General features: G+C 40.8%; 1 protein-coding gene across 4 annotated transcripts in view; it reads left to right on the top strand.

Annotated features, from left to right (window-relative positions):
• PLD5 (phospholipase D family member 5) overlaps window positions 1-26005 on the top strand; it is a 380018-nt gene that overhangs the window by 82163 nt on the left and 271850 nt on the right. For 2 of the 4 annotated variants that reach the window (XM_043486038.1, XM_043486039.1), the window contains exon 1: window positions 9375-9660. The exons of the other annotated variants lie outside the window; for them this stretch is intronic. In XM_043486038.1, the coding sequence (XP_043341973.1) occupies window positions 9658-9660 (3 nt within the window). In that variant the 5' untranslated portion in view covers window positions 9375-9657. Of the gene's footprint in view, window positions 1-9374; window positions 9661-26005 lie in introns of those variants that run through there. 4 annotated transcript variants of the gene reach the window in all.

The following is a 26005-nucleotide window of genomic DNA, read 5'->3' as shown; positions in this document are numbered from 1 at the left end:
CTAGTCATTTTGTGTTGATATATGCATGGATGGAGTGGCTGCCATGACTGGATGGCTTTCTGGTTTCACTGCTTGAGTCAAAGACATCGTTTCTGAATGTGAGTCTGTGCACTGTATCACCCATAGAGAAATGGTGGCTAACCAAAAAATGTCCCCTGATGTTAACAATGTTTTGCAGGATGTGAATAAAATGATCACATTAAAGTACTTGCAATCAATTCATGTCTGTTCACACAAATGTGAGGAGGTGGACACGGAGCACACATGTCTTCTCGTACACAGAAGTGAGGTGGCTTTCTAAAGGTATCACTGGCCAGAGTTTTTGAGTTATGAGAGACACTCCAGAGATTGCTTTTAGAAAAACAGTCACCACTGGCAGCACATGTCAGTGACACAGAATGGATCACAAAACTTGCTTACTTGTGTGACATATTCAACCTGCTCAGCGATCTCAGTCTGTCACTTCAGGGGAGAATGAAAACTATGTTCAAGTCAACAGAGACTGACAGTCAAAGCCAATCTGCAGTTACAGGTGTGATGAGTGAACACTGGGTTTTTGACATGTTTCAAACATTAACAGAGATTTTGAAAGAGACTGAGCGAGGGCCTCCTCTCTCCCAGCTAGATGCATGATCACCTGTCTCAATTTTCAAAAGAGTTTGAGCATTACTCCCCTACCATGAAAGACCCCTAGAGTGGGAAGGAATGGATCCATGACCCATTTGTGAACAGCATTTGTCCATGCTAGAAGAGGATCAACTGTTTGAGACTGCAAATGATGGTGGCCTTCAAAGTATGTTTGAGACAACTTCAAACTTCCATACATTTTGGATTAAAGTCAAGGCAGAATATTTTGGGATTACCACAAAAACACTGAAAAGCCTACTTCCACTTCCAACATCCTAACTTTTGTGAAGGGTTTTTTCTGCAGTGAAAGCAACCAAAACGAAATTACAGAGTAGACTGGGCATAAGCATCACACATCAGGTGTCACGGTCTCCCATCACCACAGAAGGAATCATCTAGTTACAGGTCAAAAAGCTCAGGGCTCCTACTGATTGTGCCTTATGGTGAGTTGTGTAATTATTTCATGATATATCACAATGTAATAACAATAGAAATAAGTCAGTGTGTGCGTGCATGCTCAGTTGTATCTGATTCCATGCCCCCGCTGACTGGAGCCTTCCAGGTTCCTCTGTTCATGGGATTTCCCAGGCAAGAATACTAAAGTGGGTTGCCATTTCCTACTCTAGGGCATCTTCTTGACCCAGAGATTGAACCCACGTCTCCTGCATTGGCAGGGGGATTCTTTACCACTGAGCCACCTGGGAATAGAAATAAATGTAGTGTGCTTGAGTTATCCCCAAGCCATCCCCACTCCTGGTCCATGGAAATATTGTCTTCCATGAAACCTGTCTCCTAGTGCCCAAAATGCTGGGGACAGCTGATTTATGCCATGTTGTAACTGACATGTGGTAATGAAAAATTATTTTATATTACCACTCAGGGAAAACTGAAGAACTCTGCCCTTATTATGCTGTGGCTCCCTCCTGTGGTAAAAAGGGAGAACAGGAATATAACCTGTGACAGACGAAGAAAAGAAATAGGACTGTAAAGCCTCCAGCCAGTTGTTTCTATAATTCAGAATTGTCTAGGAAACAGGCTTCATGCCTTCTACTAGATAGTTTAAACCCCGCAAAGGATTCTGACATCTGATTGTTGCTTCCCTCCCCGAGGGCACTCACATTTTATTGCTCTTCCATTCTCATTACTGTATCCACTTTTTTTAAAAAAATTTTTTAATTACATTTCTTTATTTAGCCATGGATTTACATGTGTTCTGAGAGAATAGCATTGAAACAAGTATACTATCAAGGGTGAAACAGATCTCCAGCACAGGTTGGATGCATGAGACGAGCTCAGGGCTGGTGCACTGGGAAGACCCAGAGGGATGGGATGGGGAGGGAGGTGAGAGGGGGATCGGGATGGGGAACACATGTATCCACTTTTCATGGTTAGAAACTATCTTGTATGATTTTATATTTCGTAAGTAATACCATAATTGACATTAATGTAAATATTTTACTTATGAACTATGTTTTTTCCTATGTAGCTATTCTCGTAATATAAGTACTTGGCAATCTTTGGGTGGTTTTAGGATGTGATGGTTTCTTTTTCTCAGTGCCTTGACCTAATTCTCCTCTGCCAACATCAATTTCAGTCTATTGAAACAGAAACCTTTGAAACACTATTAGAAATTGAAAGGCATCCCAAGTGCTGTATGATTCTTAGATGAGTGGGTTTGCTTGAGATTAAACTTGAAAGCACTGTCTTGCCCATGCGATTATTTCTATAGGATTCTATCATCACTGGTCCGTGTTGAGCTTTCCTTAGCCGTACTGCCTGAATTGGCTGCAGATACGGGGCTAGGCAAGGATGGGTTCTTGCTTTTGTAGTTGTGCCTGACTCTTCGTGATCCCATGACCTATAGCCCACCAGGCTCCTCTTTCCATGGGATTTCCCAGGCACAAATGCTGGAGTGGGTTGCCGTTTCCTCCTCCAGGGAATCTTCCTGACCCAGGAATCCAACCCATGTATCCTGCGTCATATCCTGCATTGGTGGGCGGATTCTTTACCACAGAGCCACCAGGGAAACTGGATAGGTGAGGCTAAACTCATTCAGTAATAGAGTGAGACATCAAGGCAATATAGGAGGATGGGACTTGGGGTTAAACCTGGAGATGGGAGAAACAGCGAAAGATAAGTGGTTCCCAACTGTTCTAGGCACTTTCACAATAATCGTCTCTGCCACGGACATTTTCACTGCATAGCTAATCAGCAGTAAGGTAGTTTTATAGTAAAGAATAAAATAATGAAAAAAGAAAGACGTTAAAAAAGACCTAATGAAAGATGAGAAATGAATAACAAAATTAAAAAGACTATTGCAAAATACAAAATATTTGAATATATTTAAAATGTGCGTAGATTGAGGCCAGTATTTTGTGAATCAGTCCAGTTCAGTTCAGTTCAGTCGCTCAGTCATGTCCGACTCTTTGCGACTCCATGAACTGCAGCACACCAGGCCTCCCTGTCCATCACTAGCTCCCAGAGTCCACCCAAACCCGTGTCCATTAGTCAGTGATCCCATCCAACCATCTCATCCTCCGTCATCCCCTTCTCCTCCTGCCCTCAATCTTTCCCAGCATCAGGGTCTTTTTAAATTAGTCAACTCTTCACATCATGGCCGAAGTATTGGAGTTTCAGCTTCCACATTAGTCCTTCCAGTGAACACCCAGGACTGACCTCCTTTAGGATGGACTGGTGGGATCTCATCGCAGTCCAAGGGACTCTCAAGAGTCTTCTCCAACACCACAGTTCAAAAGCATCAATTCTTCAGCACTCAGCTTTCTTAATAGTCCAACTCCCACATCCATACATGACCACTGGAAAAACCATAGCCATGACTAGACGGACCTTTGTTGGCAAAGTAATGTCTCTGCTTTTTAATATGCTGTCTCGATAGGTCATAATTTTCCTTCCAAGGAGCAAGCATCTTTTAATTTCATGGCTGCAGTCACCATCTGCAGTGATTTTGGAGCCCAGAAAAATAAAGTCAGCCATTGTTTCCCCATCTATTTGCATGAAATGGTGGGACCAGATGCCATGATCTTAGTTTTCTGAATGTTAAGCCAACTTTTTCACTCTCCTCTTTTACTTTCATCAAGAGGCTCTTTAGTTCTTCTTCACTTTCTGCCATAAGGGTGGTGTCATCTACATATCTGAGGTTATTGATATTTCTTCTGGCAATCTTGATTCCAGCTTGTGCTTCTTCCAGCCCAGAGTTTCTCATGATATACTCTGCATATAAGTTAAATAAGCAGGGTGACAACATACAGCCTTGATGTACTCCTTTTCCTATTTGGAACCAGTCTGTTGTTCCATGTCCAGTTCTAACTGTTGCTTCCTGACCTGCATACAGATTTCTCAGGAGGCAGGTCAGGGGGTCTGGTGTTCCCATCTCTTTCAGAATTTTCCACAGTTTATTGTGATCCACACAGTCGAAGGCTTTGGTGTAGTCAATAAAGCAGAAATAGATGTTTTTCTGGAACTCTCTTGCTTTTTTGATGATCCAGTGGATGTTGGCAATTTAATCTCTGGTTCCTCTACCTTTTCTAAAACCACCTTGAACATCTGGAAGTTCACAGTTTACGTATTGCTGAAGCCTGGCTTGGAGAATTTTGAGCATTACTTTACTAGCGTGTGAAATGAGTGCAATTGTGCGGTAGTTTGAGCATTCTTTGGCATTGCCTTTCTTTGGGATTGAAATGAAAACTGACCTTTTCCAGTCCTGTGGCCACTGCTGAGTTTTCCAAATTTGCTGGCATATTGAGTGCAGCACTTTCACAGCATCATCTTTCAGGATTTGAAATAGGTCAACTGAAATTCCATCACCTCCACTAGCTTTGTTTGTATTGATGCTTCCTAAGGCCCACTTGACTTCACATTCCAGGATGTCTGGCTCTAAGTTAGTGATCACACCATTGTGATTATCTGGGTCATGAAAATCTTTTTTATACAGTTCTTCTGTGTATTCTTGCCACCTCTTCTTAATATCTTCTTCTTCTGTTAGGTTCATACCATTTCTGTCCTTTATTGAGTCCATCTTTGTGTGAAATGTTCCCTTGTTATCTCTAATTTTCTTGAAGAGATCTCTAGTCTTTCCCATTCTGTTGTTTTCCTCTATTTCTTTGCATTGATACCTGAGGAAGGCTTTTTTATCTCTCCTTGCTATTCTTTGGAACTCTGCATTGAAGTGGGAATATCTTTCCTTTTCTCCTTTGCTTTTCTCTTCCCTTCTTTTTGCAGCTACTTGTAAGGCCCCCTCAGACAGCCATTTTGCTTTTTTGCATTTCTTTTTCTTGGGGATGGTCTTGATTCTTGTCTCCTGTACAATGTCATGAACCTCCATCCTTAGTTCAGGAGGCACTCTGTCTATCAGATCTAGTCCTTTAAATCTATTTCTCACTTTCACTGTATAGTCATAAGGGATTTGATTTAGGTCATACCTGAATGGTCTAGTGGTCTACTTTGCGAATAATTGATTTTATTTTGTGGCTTGTACTAAGCACTTTTCTCAGGAGTCTTTTGCTCCTAAGATTTTATACTTTTTTTTTTTGCCTATTGATTTGTCTCCTCATTCACACTTCTTCTGTTTTGCTAAAACTTCTTCCTTCATTAAGAGAGAGATCAGTCTCTAAACACTAGGATGCATATTTTTAACTGAGTTTTTGTATTGTTTTATGAACACCTCTCCATTATTTGCTTGTTCTTAGCATATTGTCACATATGTTTTGGTAGATAATTCTGAAGTTCTGTGGAAAATGTGGGTTCAACTCTCTGTCTTCGAGGCTCTCAGCTTTTTTCTCCTCCGGTGTAGCATGTTTCAAAATACGAAAATCAGTTCTTGGGGTAGACCATCATCATCCATTGGCTCATTGAAGCCATCAATAACTGGAAGAAAGGCTAACATTTCAACCAGTTGAAACAAGACTTTAGACCTTTCATGGCAAAATTGTCCAAGGCTAGTTAACTGTGCGGAAAAATACTTGTGACAAAGGTGCTTACTGCAAAAATACCGAACAAGATTCCAAACTTTTCCTTCAGTTCTTTTGAGAGGGTTGGCAGGTTAACTCTGCTGCTATGGAATAATTAGGAGTCTGCTGTCTCCTTTCCTCTGCATTCTTGCCCACAGGGGCACCCTGCATTGTGGTGGTGAGAAATGGGTGTTGCAGTAGCTGTGTGATGCTTCCAGTCTCTACTGGCTACTGTCTTGGAATGCCAAGCAAACTCTTTATTAATGCAGGGCCAGCATTTAAAAGTACTGAGTAAATGAATAAATGAGCATTGTCTGGAAGGAGATGATAATGTCTTGTTGGGCATCTCAAATACACTTCACATGTCTTTTAAAGGTCCAATAAATGTTACACTAGATGGATCAAATGGATTTGCTCTGTAAGAAAACACGAAATACTATTTGTACACATTTGGAAAAGAGTTTCTCTTTGCTTGAACTCTTTCAGGTTCAAAGAAGGTGGGGGCAGCTCTCCATTGGACCTTTTGCCCCTGGGTCTGAAACTTTATTGCTGTACCTGAATACTTCAGCTGTTACGGGAGGTTTGTGGGAGGATGGGGTGTTTCAAGACAAAAAGACTGGCTTTTTGGATGTTTACATTTTTAAATAAAAATATACAAATTACAGTTTTTTTAAAAAAAAAAAAAAGAAAAATGTCAATTCCTTTCTGCTTCTAACTCTCCAGAAATTTCTGACATTTTTGCTGATGTTGTCTGGGACTGTGCATCAGTGAGGTATCTGTGTTTCAGTGATACATTTCGTTCTGACAACACCAAGCTGAGAAGTCTAACAACTTCGATTAGCACAAGTGTCCAAGCGACTCTTAATGTCAATAAAAACCTGATTCAGTCAACAGGGAGACAATTATTCAGAAATCCTTCTTCATATTCTCTTGTGGTTTCTGCAAAATAGTAATTTGTTTGAGGAAAAAAAAATCCATTTTTCTTACGGAAAAATAATGCCAATACACTCACTGCAGGCGAATCACTGATTCTAAATCTAGTTTGATTTGTGCCTGGCTCTGCCACAAACATGGGTGGGGAGGTCCACACTGATGTTTAATAGACCTCCAGCCTTCACCTGACTATTGAGTTCTTTCAGGAGAAACAAAAGAGGTGGCACGAAAAGTGAGGACCCAGGGGAGCACAAGCCTCTGTGTGGACCTGGTGTGTGCAAATGCCTGGAAGCATGAGTGAGCATAAAAATTTGAGAGAATTAGATGGAGTGTGGCTCCGCTGGTGAAGAATCCGCCTGCAATGCAGGAGACCCCGGTTCAATCGCTGGTTTGGGAAGATCCCCTGGAGAAGGGGAACGGCTACTCACTCCAGTATTCTTGGGCTTCTCTGGTGGCTCAGATAGTGAAGAATTCACCTGTGGTGCGAGAGACCTGGATTCTGATCCCTGGATCAGGAAGATCCCCTGGAGAGGGAACAACTACCCACTCCAGGATTCTCGCCTGGAGAATTCCATGGATAGAGGAGCCTGGCAGGCTACAGTCCTTGGAATCACAGAAAGTCGGACACAACTGAGTGAGTGACTTTCACTTACACTTGTTTTTTTTTCCTGTGACTAAAGCAGACTATGCTTGCAGGGGTGTGGTGGGGAAGGAAACTTATAAGGGGCCCGTTCATGAAGGACATTAAATGCTATGCTGAGTAGTTTTAGTTTCATCTTCTAGTCAGTGGGATGCCATTCACAAATTTTGTACAGGAATACATCTTTACTGGCTGGTTAAATGATAAGATATACCTAAAAATAAAAAATAAAATAAGAACAATGATGTCCAAGAAGTGTCAGATGACAGTGTATTAAATGGTTGGGACAAAAGTGAATGCCAGGAATGGGGCAGAGAAATTGCTCTATGTCATAGCCATCAGAGGCGCCTTCTTGATGGAGGAAGGAATGACTACACCTTGGAGAACAAGGAGAAGAAAAGGGAGACACTTCATTAATGCCAGAGTAGGGGGTTTCTGTTGTTTACAAAGACAGAGGCTACTGGAAATAGGAGAGCAAGGACTCTTTCACTGGCCACTCTGCGGTTGAATTCACCACCTCACTCCATCTGAGGACACTGTAATTGGGCACAGAGCAGGGAATGGTTGGAACAATTGGTGGAGTGTCCTAGGAAGAGGACCTAGAGATGGAGTCATGAGCTGAGTCTCCAGTTAGGCAGCATTGGCTTCTTTCTGTTTGAGGATGTGTCTGGCATTCCAGAGCTCCAGAGCAGTTCTTTAAAGGTTTGTATGAATTCAGTAAGTATCTAGAACTACTGTATGCAGGGATCGAGCTACCTCTTGGCCACTGGAGTGGGCTGTGTTGTCTCACCTGGGTGCCTCACCTGCCTACCATGTCTCCTTTTCTGTTCTAAATGACTGTTGCCCACAGGGAAGGAAGTTGTGAATAGCTCTCTTGAACTCTTGATGCACAACTTCTTCTTGATGCTGTCAGGCTTGATAAAGGCCATGAACTCTTTGAACAAATCAGAACCCTTGGCCATCAGCATGAATTATATTCCTTGAGTTGCATTTTCTTTAGAACAAGTATTTAACTCTGCTGGAAGTTTTCCCTGCCCTTTCTAAGCCTGACCATATTAGGGTGTATGAACCTTTCTGGTGAGAGGAAAAGAAGCCATGAAAAGAACCCAGCCCGAGCCTCCAACACATGAGGCTCCAAGCAAAGGGAATTTTACCAATTTGTGGGTCTCCGCCAACATTTCCAATGATTATGGAAAGTTAATTAATTCAGCCAACTAATATCCTACAGTGGAGTAGAGGCCATGCTAGGGATAAAGTAGTGAATAAAACAAACATGGACGCTACCTGCAGGAGTTCACAGTAAGTGGGAGAAGGAAAGGCAGGTAAACAATTTGGCAGTTGATAGATGTCTTGGCTCGTGTGTACTGTTTTTTAAAGAGTTCTGGCCTGAGCTTCAGTTGAGGTCTTGCCTGTGCTGTGTGCTAGTTGTCTGAGTAAATCCTTCTGAAATAAAATTTTTAAGAATTTAAAATGTTGTCAAAATGTAGGAAAAGCAAGAGCCTAATAGTTTAATGGGGCTTCTCTGGTGGCTCAGAATCTGCCTGCCAGTGCAGGAGATGCAGGTTCAATCCCTGGGTTGGCAAGATCCCTTGGAGAAGAAAATGGCAACCCACTCCAGTATTCTTGCCTGGGAAGTCCCATGGACAGAGGAGCCTGGTGGGCCACAATCCATGGGGTTGCAAAAGAGCCAGACCTGACTTTGTGACTAAACAACAATAAATAGTTTAATATGATTGAGTAACCCAGTAGATGTAAAGGGTCTTAGCAGACCCTTTGAAGAGCTTCTGCCTTTGAAGAACTTCCAGTTCATCCTTCAAGATAAGGCTGTGCTTCATAGATTCCTTTGATAGAACTTCGCTCTCTGCCTCTTTGTATAATACAGTCTGGTACCAAATGATTTAGAGCCAACTTGGGTTCCATGGTTGTTCCTCAGAGCATTTTGCAGACTCCTGCCCATTATCAAGATGCTGTCACCCTAGACAGCTCGCCAGCACTGTCCCTCTGCCTTCCTCCCCATCTCAGCAGGATTCTCATCTCTGATTGGAGTAGCAGCCGTTTCTTGTCAGGTTTGAAGCCTGTGGAAGTCTGCACCAGCTCTGCATCCCCTGGGTCAGCTTTGAGTTCTTGCTATAATTTCCTTCCACTAGCAACAAAACCCAAGTCAGTTTAAAAGGAAAACGAGAGAAGTGCAATTGAATGTAGCAAGCCCTGGATATTTGCTCAAATGCTAAATGAGGGGCCCATGTTTTTAAGAGCACATTCTAGGGAAAGTTCTGAATTGCAAGCTGCAGCCCTTTCTCTTTGCGCTTGGTTTGGCTGATTTCCAAAGCATCAAGGCTAGCAATTGAGGGACTGAAATATAATCGGTGGCGATACATTCGCACCACATGAGACATTCTCAGCCTCCAGAGGATCCGGTGGCTGGAGGAGCAGCGGACCAGCAACAGCTCCTGGCAGCCGGAGTCCGAAAGGAGGGAAGATCGGATCACAATGGTAAGAAACTCCGAGCTTTTGGCAGACCTGGTCTGCTACCTGGGAAAGAATATTTAGCATGTGCTGGTGAAAATGGCTGTTGGTAACCTGAGAATGACCGACAGTCCCTTGAGCTCTGGGGAGCTGTCGGTTTTTCAGTGGAAGAGCAGGAACACCCTTGCTACCAGCACACTGATTTTTGAAAAATAATTTCTTTTGTGTCAGGAGTAATGCTGCCTTGTAATTAATGAGGGCTGCTCTGCCAGGCAAGGACAGACCCCGCGGTGACCTGAGACTCAGCCCTGATAAATACAGTGTCTGAAGTGGACTCTTTTCCTCTGAATGTAATTTCCAGGAGACACCTTCATAGAAATAATTGCCCGTTGTCTTGATATTTCCATGTGAGGGATCAAACCCATTCGTACTGAAGCAGGTTTCTTTTCTGACTAGTGAGTCGTCCCAGTTCTGTGAGCTTCACTGTTGATTGGAGGCATTTGCACATTAAACATTACTAGAGCAAACTTCTAAGAGATGTTGTTTTCATTTTAAAGCTAGCATATGTAGGCAGCGGCAACAGGAGCTCACGTTTGAAAGGAAGTGTTCTGTGACTTTGTTTGGAAGAAGTTTGTTTGATTCACTCTAGCAGAGCAAATGTTCCTAGGGTTAGGGACACTGAAATGGAAATGAGGTCTTTGGACTTGGCATTAGAAGTCGCCGTGGAAATGACTGTGTGCTTAATTCAGGTCTCTGCTCTCCGTGTGCCTTCTCCAACCGCTGCTTCGCCATTGCTCTTGATACTAGGGGAATAGCTGCTGTAACACAGAAGACACTAAACTTTTCTTTAAGGGATTAAGGGATGAAGGACATTGGTAATAATATGATTATATAACATTTGGGAGAAAATAAAACCTATTACTATATAGAGAGAATGCCTGAAATACACTTATTTGACTGCACAGCTGATGTGTGGGAAATGATTATTCCGTTTATAATCCAGATGAATGAAGAAAGTGCTGATGAAAGGAATGTGGGAATTTTTAGAAGTAAGTCTGCTTTTCTAACAATTCAGAAGAGGGGAAACTGGAAGCTGGATTCGTAAGAATATTTCCTTTCTCTTCCTGGCCTTATCATCTGTTCTATCTCACTTACTCATAAGCAAACCGACCACAGAAATAAAGCTGCAAAGATGAGGGTCAGATTTTCCCTTCCTTAGTTAACACCTGGTACCTTTTATCATCTCATCCATTTTAGAAGCTTACCTATCCAGTGAAGAGAACTTCATAGAGACCTACCCCATTTCTCCTAAACCAGCAGGATGGCTGAGAATCCGCATGTCCAGCACGAGGATTCAATAGGGCTTCTTAGTGATTGGGAATGTTTTGCCTGAATTCTTGGGGCATAATAATTCTGCTTTTCTCTTTAATTAGCCTGGGAACATTCCTTTAAGGATTAAAAAGAACAGGGCTGAAATGCAGATAGAGTGCCTTGCCAAGAGTCCCTTGCCAACAGGTCTTAAGCATGAACATACACATAAGCATAGTGATGGTTGTGTACAGTATTTATGGAGAAAACACGGAGACAGTCAGGGGCTGAGATCACTTAAATGCAGTAGCACAACCTGATGAAAGTATAAAGACCTCCGAAGAAGCAAACTTCCCTATGGAGTAGGGAGAAGGGATGGTGGAAACCAAGAGAGTGACTGCAGATTGTTGGCATGTTTGCATCCAGGCCATCCTCTGGCTATTTTGATTAGTTATTATTTGGAGAGTTGGAAAAATTACCCCACTGTATATTGAAATAAATGCTTGGGTCTAACTGAACTCGTCTTAACTGCAAACACTGTTATGGTAACAGTTTTGTAGGGAAAGTGTCCTAACTGGCCGACTTTTGCAAAGGGAACCATACTTCACCTTTCGTCTTAGTGAGAGCTCTGTGCAGAGAACAGGGGGTTGAAAAACCAGTCTTTGATTATAAGGAGAGTGAATCTATAGGTTGGATTTTCATTAAGTCCCTTCCATGATGAAAAGGAAGCCAGTCTTGTTTCTCATCATGCAAATGTGATCAGTTCTCTCACTTATCCAAGAGAAAAGACACTATGAAAAACCGTCTCCTTGACCTCATTAGAATCCTGAGCATGTCAGGGCTTGCTGGGTGTTATACCAAATAAGTCAGCCTGTCTTGGGCTGGGACCTCTCGTTGCTTTTTTTGGCTTTATTTATAAACTTAAAGGAAATGCAAATAACTGAATCCATTCTATATAAGTGTTAAGTTATTTGAAAGAAAAATGCATGGATGTAAATAATATTTTATAAATATTGAGGACATATGTGCTGTGTTCCAAGTGTTGTAAGCATTTTAATAATCCTCAGCCTTGGTACTGATGAACCTGTTTGCAGGGCGGCAATGGAGACACAGACATAGAGAACAGACTTATGGACAAGGACAGAGGGGAGGAAGGAGGGGGTGAGATGAGTGGAGAAGGTAGCATAGAAGCGTATATACCACCATGTATATGATAGATAGCCAATGGAAATCTGCCATATGACTCAGGGAACTCAAACTGGGGCTCTGTAACGACCTAGAGGGGTAGGAAAGGGTGGGAGGTGGGAGAGAGGTTCAGGAGGGAGGGGGCATATATATAGCTATGGCTAATTCATGTTAATATATGGGAGAAATCAAACCAATATTGTAAAGCAATTATCTTTCAATTAAAAATAAATTAAAAAAAAATCCTCAACCTTCCTTTTAAGTAGGTTTATTATTATCCCCATTATTTTGACATAAGGCACAGAGAAGTTAAGTGTATTCCTAAGGACATGCAGCTAGTAAGGGCTAGTGCCAGATTGGGAACAAATTCTGGCCCTTGCTTCTTAAACCATCTCATCATACACCTTTCCAAGACATAGAGGAAGCAAAGCCAGGCCAAACCTCCAATGACCCACTGTCTAAAACGACCAAAAAGTCTTGGACATTTCTTTCCTCTTCGTAGCCCATCTGGTCCCAGGTACGAGTCTGTTCTTCCTTCTCCATGTCACTTGTTTGGTTTCCTGTTCTTTTCGTGCCAGCATAATTCATACCTTTCTTCCCATTCTGGCTGATTTCCCCTAAACAATTCCCTTAAACTGGGAGTTAGTCTGATGTTACGGAAAGAGGGTTTAGATGTATTCAGACCTAGAATTAAATTTCTGTGTTAACCATGCATTAGTTATGTGATTTGAGACTTTAAAAAAAAAAACAAACTCTTTAACAATTAACGTTGTTATCTACAAAATGCAAATAATGCTTCTTACCTCTATTGCATCATTGTGATAATTACATTAATATGTTGCTATAACATATTGGTTCTATAAAGTAAGGTGTTTGATTAGGTTGGAGACCTTGCAGAGAGACAGATTGGAAGGAAGCTTTTGAAATTATCTAGGTACAGGATGGTAAGGATTTAAAATAGGATGGTGGGAAGAAAGTGGAAAAAAAAGAAGGTAATGTAAAAGAAAACTTCACATACACTGGCCACTGATTAGATGTGAAATATGAAAAAGAAAAGCAAAGACCCTCACACTTGAAGCAGGTGGCTCAAGAAAAGTGAATAAAAGTCCACTGGCTGCAATTCCTACTTCATCAACATAGTACTTTGTACATAGTAGGTTCTGTGTCTTGTTGAATGAATAAAGGCATATATCAAGGAAGAAAAAGTCTGAGAGTCATATATATAATAGGTAACTCCTATAGTCTGTTACCCAAAGTCCAATAAGGTATTTAGAAGTGAGCAACAATTCATTGTGTTCTGGAAAGAGCATGGAGGCTGACAATATAAAGTGGTGTTTTGATTATGTCCCTTAAAAGAAGTTGGCTTCAGAGGATCAGAGGAGATTATCTACACCTACAGTCATATGTTCACAGATTCTAGAAGTTTGAAAGTGACATGAAGAGACAGATTGGATATAACTATAAATGACTAATGGCTACAGTGTTCTTTTCTTAATAATTGATAACTGGTAGCCACATTGATAAAACGAATGGAAAGATGTGGAGGATGAGAGGATATAAAACTCCTTCTTGAAAAAAGAAAACCCCAAACACATATAATAAAAATCTAAATGATTTTATTAATTAGGATGGGTATGATGCTGATTGAAATGGATACCGTGCTGACAAGTTTTAGGTAATTGAATGCAGTGGTTAGCTTTGAGTTTCTCCTTGAAGATGACATCAAGAGCATTAAAAATTATAAATTGCACATATCAATCGTGGAATGAAGATGAATAGTCTCTCATTCATTTGTCTGTTGTCTTCTGTGAACTACACTTGATAACTAAAGGAACTGCAAAGCTGAAAATAAGCAAAATATGAACTCAGTTCAAATTTTCATGCTGTTGATCAGTCTCCTGGGTACAGACGATTCATGATAGATGCTGAATAAGTCCCATTTGGTGAGAAGACACAAGAGCAAGTTTGCATGGGATGATGGATGGAATGCCATTTAAGTTGATGCTGATTAAGCCTAATGTTGATTGTAAAATCAATGTGATAGATGGGAGACTTAGAATAAAGACACCAATTAGCTGCATAACCTAGAAATTAAATAGGTTCAAGATGGACAAAGTCTCTGAGGAGCTGCTCAGAGTGATTGCGGGAAAAATGGTATAGTTTAGAGTTTTAGCCTTTAACGCAGCTTTAAATGCCCTGCTGTAAATGTGGGCACAGGAATAAATCAGACTTCTCAGCTTCCAGTGGAGCTTATGATAGTCCAAGTTCGCTGTCTCCTCCCTTTCATTTCTTGCTCCAGTACTCCTCATTCATGAGTGTCCCTCATTACCCATCTTTTACTTCCTGCCTTGCTCTTTGGATTTACCAGTCCCATGTGTGGATAATCTTCCCAGACATCCTGGATTCCTAAGGACTTGGCTGCAAACAGCTGCTTACTGGGTCTATGAAGAGCCCAGACTCCCCCCAAACCCACCAGCCTGAGTCAGCCCCGCCTTGTTGTGGCTCCACCCTTGCAGGGCAGGTATATATCTATTTGGAGAAATTTGGTGTTTGCATTCTGAAATTTGCTGTGTTTGGATTTATAACTTGTGTTACAAAAGTACTTGGATTAATTTCCTCATTTCTTTATTGCTGTGTTTATTTTGGTTTCAAAAGTGACATCAAAATATAATAAAACGTGTATGCTGTGCTTGCTAAGTCCCTTCAGTTGTGTCCAACTCCTTGTGGCCCTGTGGACTGTGCCCGCCAGGCTCCTCTGCCCGTGGGGTTCTCCAGGCAAGAATGCTGGAGTGGGTTGCCATGCCCTCCTCCAGGGGATCTTCCCAACTCAGGAATTGAACTCACTTTTCTTAATGTCTCCTGCATTGGCAGGCTGGTTCTTTACCTCTAGCGCCACCTGGGAAGCCCCAGAACATGTATAGAAATGTTTTAAGAAATGGATAAAATAGAGGGCAAAAGAAAAATTACATCTGTATATAATTAATAAATCTTACTTTTAAACTGTTATGCTGTATCTATATGACTTTAATGTTTCTGACTGACACTGGTTATTAATCAGTTCATAGAAAGTATGGCTCATTGGCTGAGGGGTTCTGTCATAGCCAGGGCAGGCTACATTGTAATATGTTGCTACACCTAAAGATTTCCCCAATTTATGTTCACTTACCATGAAGATTCTTTATAAAACTATGTAACTTATGTTGAATACACTGAAGAACATGAAGACCATTTACCCTTTCTAGGACTTAGAGTTTCCTATTAAGTTTGTGTGAAAGAGCATTAACAAATAACAGATAAAATTTTAAGATACTGAAAATTAAAGACTGAAATTAAAGCATGAAAATAGACTTAATTGGTTCTAGGATTATATATGTTTCCTTTACTTTCTCCTTCATTTGCTTGGAGTATTGATTTACTTAATCAAGGAGTTTTATGTAAAAAAATTTTACTCAAACATAAGATGCAAACTGAAAAAGTACGTAAATCAGAAATGTACAGCTCACATTTTTGCGAAGTGAGCACCTAGTTCAAAGAATGGGGCATCACAGGGACCCAAAGCCCTCTTCATGAGGCATCTCATGATCTTCCCCTCCCAAATTGAGTTGTCCTTATTTTTAAGCTTTATATGCCCTCTTTCATTTTTGCTTTAAAAAAAGAAGCAAATAATCCTATTTATATAGTATTATATCAATACATCCCTGTGCATGGATAGAGATATAGAGAAATTTGCTCACCACATTAACACTTATGGAATTTGGGGGATATTTTCAAACTTTCTTCTTTATTCTTTTCCTTATTTGGACAATGTTCTTTATAAACATGAGTGTGTACCATTTACAAAAAAAAAAAAAAATGTAAGCAACTTTTTAAAGGAACTTTGATGCTTCACAGTAAGCCTTTGGAGTGTTTTATGGTGGACATTGGCCAGGTCATTTTCCAAATCTCCTGGCGGCCAAGTCCCTGTTACTTTTTGAGCCTTTACTGTGGTCTCATCAGAGATTCTCTGAATGTCAGAAGAGATGGCAGAACCTTCACTCTCATTTCATAAGAACTACTAAATGTATTGGAAACAGTTGTAAAATGCAAAAATAAATTATAAATAACAAAGCATAAAATATTTTGCAAGTTATTTATCTGTAATTCTTTGTAAGAAATGTCTCATCAGAAATAGTAGTCTTTCTAAGACTTTCATATTAAGATATAATGGGAGCTTCCCTGGTGGTCTAGTGGTTAAGAATCTTCCTGCCAATGTAGGGCACATGGGTTCCATCCCTGGTCCATGAAGATCCCGCATGCTGTGGAGCAACTAAGCCCATGCACCACAACTACTGAAGCCCCTGCATCCTAGAGCCTGTGCTCCACAACAAGAAAAGCCACTGCAATGAGAATGCAATGAGAAGCCAATGCAATGAGTATGCACCGCTACTAGAGTACCACCCCCCACTCACTGCAACTGGAGAAGGTCCATGTGTAGCCACGAAGACCCAGCACAGCCAAAATGTCAACAAGTAAATAAACAGATAAACAAATCTTTAAAAATGCCATGTAACTGATGCTTCAGCTTCAGCAGAGGGTTGCTAAAAAAGCATTGCCAAGTACAAGTAAGTGTAAGCTCTCTTGGGCCCTGAGTAGAAGATGGGTCTCATTGCTCCCCTGCCTTGGATAGCCATCCATGTCTCTCAGAAAATGGTATGTGCCTGACTGGTTTTTTTCTCAATTACTTCTTATTACTGTTACTTTCACATGTGTCAAAGCAGTACACTATTATGCATTCTAAAGTCAGGAAGTAGACAACGTTGTTTTTTATCATAAGGGAAGACAGAAGAGAGCTGATGAGTAAATCTAATGGTAGCCTGACATAGGCATGAGGAAACTAAATAAGAAACTGAGTAAATCCAACTATTTTTTTTTCTAATTACAAAAGAAAGAGATGGCAATTGAAGATTTACAGCATGCTGAAAATAAAGAAATAAAAAGATCATTCATGGGTAATACCTGTTGGTTTTCTGTATGTGATTTTAGCCTTTTTTCTTATATTAATATACACACTGACTTCTATGCATATATACTTCACACACATACAGTTTTTATTATATTATTATCTGATTAATGTTTATTAAGATCTGACAAAGGTTCATATAATCAAAGTTATGGTTTTTCCAGAAATCATGTATGGATGGGAGACTTGGACCATAAAGAAGGCTGAGTGTTAAAGAACTGATGCTTTTGAACTGTGTTGTTGGAGAAGATTCTTGAGACTCCCTTGGACTGCAAGGAGATCCAACCAGTCAATCCTAAAGGAAATCAATCTTGAATATTCATTGGAAGGACTGATGCTGAAGCTGAAGCTCCAGTACTTTGGCCACCTGATGCGAAGAGCTGACTCATTTGAAAAGACCCTGATGCTGGGAAAGATTGAGGGCAGGAGGAGAAGGGGATGACAGAGGATGAGATGGTTGGATGGCATCACCGACTCACTGGACATGAGTTTGAGCAAGTTCCGGGCGATGGTGAAGGACAGGAAAGCCTGATGTGCTGAAGTCCATGGGGTCACAAAGAGTTGGGCACAACTGAGAGACTGAACAACAACGTTTATCTCCCCAACAGACTGTGAACACCCATGGGTAGGAACTGTGTCTCCCATCAAAATCTTGAAATTTAGAAGAGTGTGTGGCACACTTAATATTTGTTGAAAAAACAAAAAAAATTATTTTTTTATATGTATCAGTAAACACTCACTTATGAATATTATTCATCAATGTGCTGTTTGGTCTTGAATTTTTTACTTAATTTATTGTAGCCGTCATTCCGTGCCAATATATTTAACTCTCTGTCATCTTTTTAGGGGACATGAATGTTATTTCCAATTTTCCTGCAAAATTATTTAATAATACTGACTAAGCATTTTTGTACATTCAAGTTGAAGCAATTGCCAATCCATTTCTTTTGCTGTTTCACTTGTACAACATCAAGAGGATAAGTGACCTAATTTTAAAAGTGTAGAGTAAAGTAATGATCAAAGAAGTGAGAGGAAGTTAAGGTTTTCAGAAAGGTATGGTGTTCTTTGCTTAGTTTGTGGGTTGAAAAGCGAGCTGGAAGTAAAGGAAGAGAAGCATGTGGATGAGTCCAGCAAGGCAATATCTCAGCTCCCTTGAAGCTAAAATCTCTGTGATTCTAAAGTATGAGAGTTACATAAAGGCCTCCCAATTCACCTTTGCGCTTCATATGGTCCAGCTGGCCCTTATAATTAGTCAAATATATAAACTTTGAAAAATGACGTATAGTCTGTGCTTGATCAGATTTATTAAACAATCAGCCTCAGGTAAATAATCCTTACTCTTTAATCATTTTATTGATGCATCAAGCACAAGCACTGATAATTTAGGAACCACACTCCACTCAGGACATTCAGGTGTCATTTCTACCCATCCATTCAGCACAATAGAATTGGCTGGACTCAATTCTTGGGACCAGTGAACCACTTTCAAGCTTCTAGATGCTTGGTACAGCCAAGCTTCATTTCTATCCTCTAAGGTGACTCAAAAGCACACTATTGCCTAACAATGGATGAATAAAAATGTTACTTTTAAAAGATAAAAATCCTTTTTTAAGAGCTCCTTTCAAGTAATTAGGACTTGCCTAGTTACTCTCAAATTGGACTGTATCCTGAACTGCTCTTGCTAGCCAATATCTGAAAACATCCTCCATTTAACTCCTGTTCCTAAGTGTTTGGTCTTCCCAGATGGTGCTAGTAGTAAATGCCTGCCAATGCAGGAGACTCCAGAGATGCGGGTTTGATCCCTGGGTCAGGAAGATCCCCAGAGAAGGGCATGACAACCCACTCCAGTATTCTTGCCTAGAGAATCCCATGGACAGAGGAATCTGTGGACTACAGTCCATGTGATTGCACAGAGTTGGACACGATTGAGCACACATCAAGAGAAGGGACAGCATCAGTTACAAATAGGAAGAACAACATACCAACCACCTTTCATGGTGAGACTAGTGTTGGCATACACTTAAGATACTCTTAATCTTACCAATGCCCAAACAACCATGAATATTGCCACACCTTCCTGACTGGATTATTCCAGTAGACCATGTGCACCTAGCGCATCCAGAGGAGAATTTGGGTGCTTTTTAAAAAGTTCTAAAGACTCTATAATCAAGGGTGCCTAAGAGTGCTCCAGAATTCTTGTAATCCTGCTCACTGTTCTGTAAGCCGTGGGCTAAATCATAACTTAAAACTCCCCAAAAATGTAAAACAAAAAATGAGAAGGGGAGAAACAAGTGCAATTTATTTATTTTTAATTGGAGTATGATTGCTTTACAATAGTGTGTTAGTTCCTGCTGCACGACAGTGTGAATCAGCCATATGTGTGTGTGTATCCTCTCCCTCCCACCCCACCCCCGTCCACCCTTCTAGTGATCACAGAGCTCCCTGTGGTGTACAACGGCGTCCTATTAGCTCTCTATTAATAGTTCGCACATGGCAATTTAAGTTGTTTTTTCTTTTCTTTTTTTTTCTTATTGAAGTATAGTTGATAGAGAATATTATATAAGTTGCAGGTTTACAATGTTATGAGTCACAAATTTTAAAGGTTATAGTCCATTTATTTGTGGACTACAGTCCATGGGGCCACAAAAAGTTATATACAACTGAGTGACTCAGGATTCACAACAACACTCCATTTATAACTATTATAAAATACTGACTATTCCCCACGTTGTAAAATATACCCTTGTTGCTTATTTTATACCTAATAGTTTGTACCTCTTAATCCTCTCTCCTTATATTGCCCCTGCCCCATTCCTCTACTCACTGTAACTGCTAGCTTGTTCTCTATATCTGTGAATCTGCTGCTTTTTTGTTATATTCACTAGTTTGTTATTCCCTCTATGACTCCACATAGAGGGAACGTACCTCAACATAACAAAGGCCATGTATGACAGACCTGCAGTTAACATCACACTCAAAGTTGAAAAGCTGAAAGCATTTCTGCTAAGATCAGGAGTAAGACAAGTGTGTCTGCTCTCACCTCTGTTATTCAACGTGTTCTTGGAAGTCCTAGCCACAGCAATCAGAGAAGAAAAAGAAATATAGGAACCCAGTTTGGAAAAGAATAGTTAAAACCATCACTGTTTGCAGATGACATGATACTACTCATAGAATTCTAAAGACAGGACCAAAAAACTACTAGGACTCATCAACAAATTTGGTAAAGTTGCAGGATACAAAATTGAACTAAATTATAGGACACACAGCTGGTGTTGGAATTACATATTTAATTGTTGGAAAATGACTTAACATCTTGTTTGAGGCGAGCCTATAAGTGATCTCCAGACTTAGACTGTGTGTCTTATATTCTACTGGTCACTTGATTGGCTCTGTGGAGGGGCACATGTGGGACCTGCGAATATAATACTATATCCACCAGGTGGCGATAGTGGAAAAGAACCCGCTGCCAATGCAGGAGACAGAAGAGATGTGAGATCCTGGGTTGGGGAGATCACTTGGAGGAGGGCATGGCAACCCACCCCAGTATTCTTGCCTGGAGAATCCCATATGTAGAGGAGCCTGGTGGGCCACAGTCCATAGGGTTGCAAAGAGTCAGATATGACTGAAACGACTTAGCACGCAGCTTGCACACTAATTAATTAGATTTACCTGTGTGTGTAACCTGTGCTGTCCCCGATCTTCCTCTGTGCTGTGTGCTTAGTCGCTCAGTCGTGTCTGACTCTTTGCGACCCCATGGACTGTAGCCCACCAAACTCCTCTGTCCATGGGGATTCTCCAGACAAGAGTACTGGAGTGGGTTGCAATGCCCTCCTCCAAGGGATCTTTCCAACCCGGGGATCAAACCCAGATCTCCTGCATTACAGGTGGATTCTTTACCTTCTGAGCAACCAGAGAAGCCCTACTAATTGTGCTCACGGTAAATGCAGAATTTTGAACAGTAAGGATCTTAGAGATAGTCTAGTACCTGTACTTCATGAGTGAGTGAATGAGTGAGTGAAACTTGCTCAGTCGTGTCCGACTCTTTGCAACTCTATGGACTATACAGTCCATGAAGTTCTCCAGGGCAGAATATTGGAATAGGTAGCCTTTTCCTTCTCCAGGGATACTTCATGAGGATACTTAAATCCCAGAAGGTCAAATAGTCTAAGGTTGCATATAGCCTTCCAGCCATGGGGTTCAGTTTTCGGACTCCTAGTTTAGTATCTTAATACCGCATTCTCTCTTGCTTTGTCCAGTCATGTGTTTTCCAGTAGTTTAGCTTTGTAACTGAGCTTTGTTCTTTTAAATTCCTGGACAGATTTTTAGAAAATTTCTTAACATCACTTTTAAATATATAATAGAAATCATGTGGTGGTTAGTAAAATATGGTGCAAACTCTTCATGATCCAAACTATAAGAAATGCTTTCTTCAAAAGTATGGCAATGACAAGATACATTGCTAATGAGGACCAGAAAGAAATGGTACCTGAAGAAGTGTGTGAAGTGCGTTAGTCACTCAGTCATGTCAGAGTCTTTGCAACCCCATGGACTGTAGCCTGCCAGGCTTCTCTGTCCATGGGATTTCCCAGGCAGCAATACTGGAGTGGCTTGCCATTCCCTTCTCCAGGGGATCTTCCCAACCCAGGGATCGAACCCGAGTCGCCTGCCTTGCAGATGGATTCTTTACTACCTGAGCTCCCAAGGAAGCCCAATGGTACCTGCACCCAAATCCCCAAACCTTCAAGGTGGACATGTTCTAAAACTTGGGCCAGTAAACATTAAATCTCTTTATAATTAACTCGCATTTCTAGGCCGATTGTCTTCAGTGTTACTTTATTCACTTTTTTTTTTAATATAAAAAGCTTTTTCTGTCTTTGCATTTGACCTGTTGTCTTTAATAATTAACATGGTTTGATTGTAAAGATATTGTTATGATACAAGAAGGGGAATCCTTAAATAGAAAGATCAGAAGAACAATTACATATTAAAACAGTTGCTCATGGAGATCTTGATAGGAAATGACCTTACCAGTTAAACATTTATGACCGACAGTGTGGGCTCTGGAGGCAGCAAGATGGAAATTGCAATTCATCATTTAACAGGGCAAAAAGGATGACATGATTGTAAGTATTTCAAAGCAGGAAGAGTTGTATTTGACTGATTAGAGGATGGAAAATAAGCCCTAAGGAAGAAGTTTTAAAATAAATGGAATTTCTTTACTTAGAGAATGGAAGAGCCTGGAGCAATTTAATGTGTTTGAGTGTATGATGGACTTAGAGCAGAAACTGGTGATTAACAAGTTTTCATTTCTACTGTGAACACATAAAGAGTAGATGGGATTTTAAACTGCACTGGGATTTGGGTAAGATACAAAGATACTTTTCTGACAGGGATAGCCATTAGATACTCTAACTGGTTTTGAAAGTTGTCGGTCAGTGACATTTATTAAGGTTCGCTGTGCACAGATCATTGCACTTATTAATGGAGGGTTTTTGTGTGTTGTTGTTTGTTTGTTTTGGGTTTTCCTTCTCTACTACTTCTTAAAAACAGGTCATAGTCCCAGCTTTCTGGGTTGGCTTCCATGAGGTTCTTACCTTAAGGCACAGAGTAGCGTAGATGATTTCTCCGAGTAATTTCAGTCTTTTGCTTCCCAAGTGAAGGGTCGTTATTGTTGTTTAGTCTCTAAGTTGCATCTGACATTTTTGTGACCCTCGTGGACTGTAGCCCTCCAGGCTCCTCTGTCCATGGGATTTTCCAGGCAAGGACACTGGAGTGAGTTACCATGCCCTCCTCCAAGGGATCTTCCCAATCCGGGGATCGAACCCGTGTCTCCTACTTGGCAGGAGGATTCTTAACCACTGAGCTATGAAAAGATCAAAAAACAAACCAGTCAGTTCTCATTACGTGAGTTACGGCCTAAAATGTCACCATAATGCTAATTAATGAATACTAACCAGTTACTTCTAGACGAAGTGCAGCATTAGATTCCAAACCTCTTGTCACACCATTTTCTTCAGTCAGTCAGTATATAACCTTGATCTATGTGTGTTTCTATTTAAAGACAATTTATTTAATATATACTGTTGACTCTTTAACATTGAACTCTTAGCCACTGACACTATAACTCTTGCCTGAACCAAGCTTTTCTAACACATATATTTTCTCTGTAAGTCACATCACAACCTTTTTGCACTTAGGAACACCAGAAAGTACTTCAGTGCTTTGCTTGGGTGTATTTTAAAGAGAAATCACCAGAAAAAAGAAAAGCACAAAAAAAGCAAAAAACATGTGACAGGAAGTAGACCGCTAAGTGGGCAATTCTTTATAGTATGGAAGCAGAAACAAGAAGACAGCTCATCTGGGAAAGTGTGTGTTGAGTGAGTTAAGGTTTCCACCAGTCTGTGGTTTACCATGAAGGCAAGAATTGATTTTAGTGTTCCAAATACATTTTCACAAGTAGGCAAACTTGCAGATACAGACTCTGTGAATATCGAGGGCCAACTGTATATTCTGACTTTTTCACAAAGCAGTGGTCTTCATTTAAATTTAATATAAAACTGAATTTAACATAAAAAGTTTCCTATTATGCAGCTGTTTAAAAAGCTCAAGTGAAGTCTGAGTAGAATATATGTAACATAAATGTTTATAAGAAATATGTGTTTTAGAATGTCAGCCATGTGCTGAAATCTCCCACGTCTCTCTCCCCATCCCTGGCTTCTGCCTTACTTTAAGACTCATATCCTATGGCCTCCTTGACATTTCTACTTGGAGGTCTCATAGATATTTCAAACCTGCTATGTCTGAAATCAGTGTCTTGGACTTCTCAGGTGATCCAGTGGTTAAAAATCTGCCTGCCGATGCAGGAGACACGGGTTTGATCCCTGGTCTGTGGAGATTCCACGAACTGAGGGGCAACTAAGCCCGTACTCTAGGGCCTGCCAGCCACAATTACTAAGCCTGTGTGCTGTAACTACTGAAGCCCATACTCTCTAGAGCTTGTGCTCAGCAGCAAGAGAAGCCACCACAATAAAAAGCTCACACACTGCAATGAAGAGTAGCCCCCACTCACCACAACTAGAGAAAGCCAGTGCACAACGCTGAAGACCCAGTGCAGCTAATAAATAAACCCGTAGTGTCTTCACTGCTTCTCTCTCCTGAGCCCTGCTTTTCCCACAGCCTTCTCATTTCAATAAACAGAAACTTTGTTTTTTCAGTAACTCTCAGGACTCAGGCTAGAACTCTCGAGTCATCCTTGGCACTTTTCTTTCTTCTCGTTCTCCACATCCAGTTCATCAGGCAGCTTCTGACAGCTTCACATTCACAAGGCATTCAGAATCCAACCACCATCCACCGTTTGCACTGCTCCATCCTGGTCTCTGCCAGCATCACCTTTTGTCTGGACTAGGTTCGTGTTTCCAAGCTTGCCACCCGAAATTTCTCAGCACAGTAGTCAGAATAATCATTCTGAGATGTGTGTCTAGCATGTCACTCCAGACTCGCTGGTGACTTTCCATCTCACTCAGAGTAAAAACCAAATATTTGACCAAGGGCTACAGGAGTCTGCATAATCTGGCTCTCTTCTTCATCCTGTGACCTCATTTCCTATCACTCCCTTGCTTAATGTGCAGTGGCCATGATGACCTCCTTGCTGATCCTCAGCTGTGATCACCACACACCTGTCCCAGGACCTTGGCGCATACTCTTCCTGCTGGCTGATCAGTTATTCCTCTGATAGCCACCTGATCTTCTCCTGAGGTCACTCGTGAAATGTCATCACACAAAGCAAGCCTTTCTCTTCCCCGTCACAACATGGCTACCCTGTCCGCTTACCCTGCTTTATTTTTTTAAAATAATACATCTGACGTAATACATACTTATTAGATGTTGATTTTATTTTTTGACATGAGCCCTTCTACTATGCTTTCTTGGAGTAAGGACATTAGTTTATTCACTACTAAACTAATGTATTCCAAAAATGAGTAAGTGAAAGAATAAATATAGAATAATATCCTTAAAATATTAACTGGAAAATGTAAGGTGCAGGCAGTATATTTAGATTGTTCTATTTGTGCATTTCTTTTCTTTTAGTTGTGTAAAAAGAGGGAGCAACACAAACACATATATACTTCTATCCTAAGATTAAAGATGAGGACACAGAAAAGTCCGGTAAGAATGGTTCCTTCAGAGAAAGAGAACTCTATAAAGAGTGAGGGGAGGAGACACCTACTTTTCACGTTATGTGTATCCTCAGTCATATCCAATTCTTTGCCACTTCCTGGATTGTAACCCACTAGGCTCCTCTGTCAATGGGATTTTTCAGGCAAGAAGACTGGAGTGGGTTGCCATTTCCTTCTGCAGGGGATCTTCTTGACCCAGGGATCAAACGCAAGTCTCCTGCATCTCCTACATTGGCAGGCAGATTCTTTACCACTGCACCATCTGGGAAGCCACTTTTCACAATATATTGTATGTTTAATACAATCTGCAAGTAACATCTTCTCCCAAAGCAAACCAACTAAAAAAGTTAAAAGTTTTACTTAAATGCCCTTTATTAAGCCTAAACCCTATTTTGGGGGAAGAATCCAAAATTCAGGGAACTAATATGTGTTGCTCCATTTCTGTGGAACAAGGGTACTCACATTGTTCCTTTTTGCCTTTCTCTCTACTGTTTTGTGTATTTTTTGATAGCTTCTCTTTATTAGAAGAAAAAAGGACTGACATTTTTGGGTCATTTTACTCCTTACCATCTGCCACAGAAACTTTGACATGGGGCTGAGATGGGCACAGAGTCAAACTGGCAGCATTTAGAGTGTGATTTTTTTTTTTAATCTGAAAAATTCCAAGGCTGTTATCTGTCTTGTTTTAAGAGGCCACATTTTC

The sequence above is a fragment of the Cervus canadensis genome, chromosome 13 (genome assembly GCF_019320065.1).
Source record: "Cervus canadensis isolate Bull #8, Minnesota chromosome 13, ASM1932006v1, whole genome shotgun sequence".
In the NCBI taxonomy this organism is placed as follows: Eukaryota; Metazoa; Chordata; class Mammalia; order Artiodactyla; family Cervidae; genus Cervus; species Cervus canadensis.
This window is presented reverse-complemented; position numbering and strand designations above follow the sequence as displayed.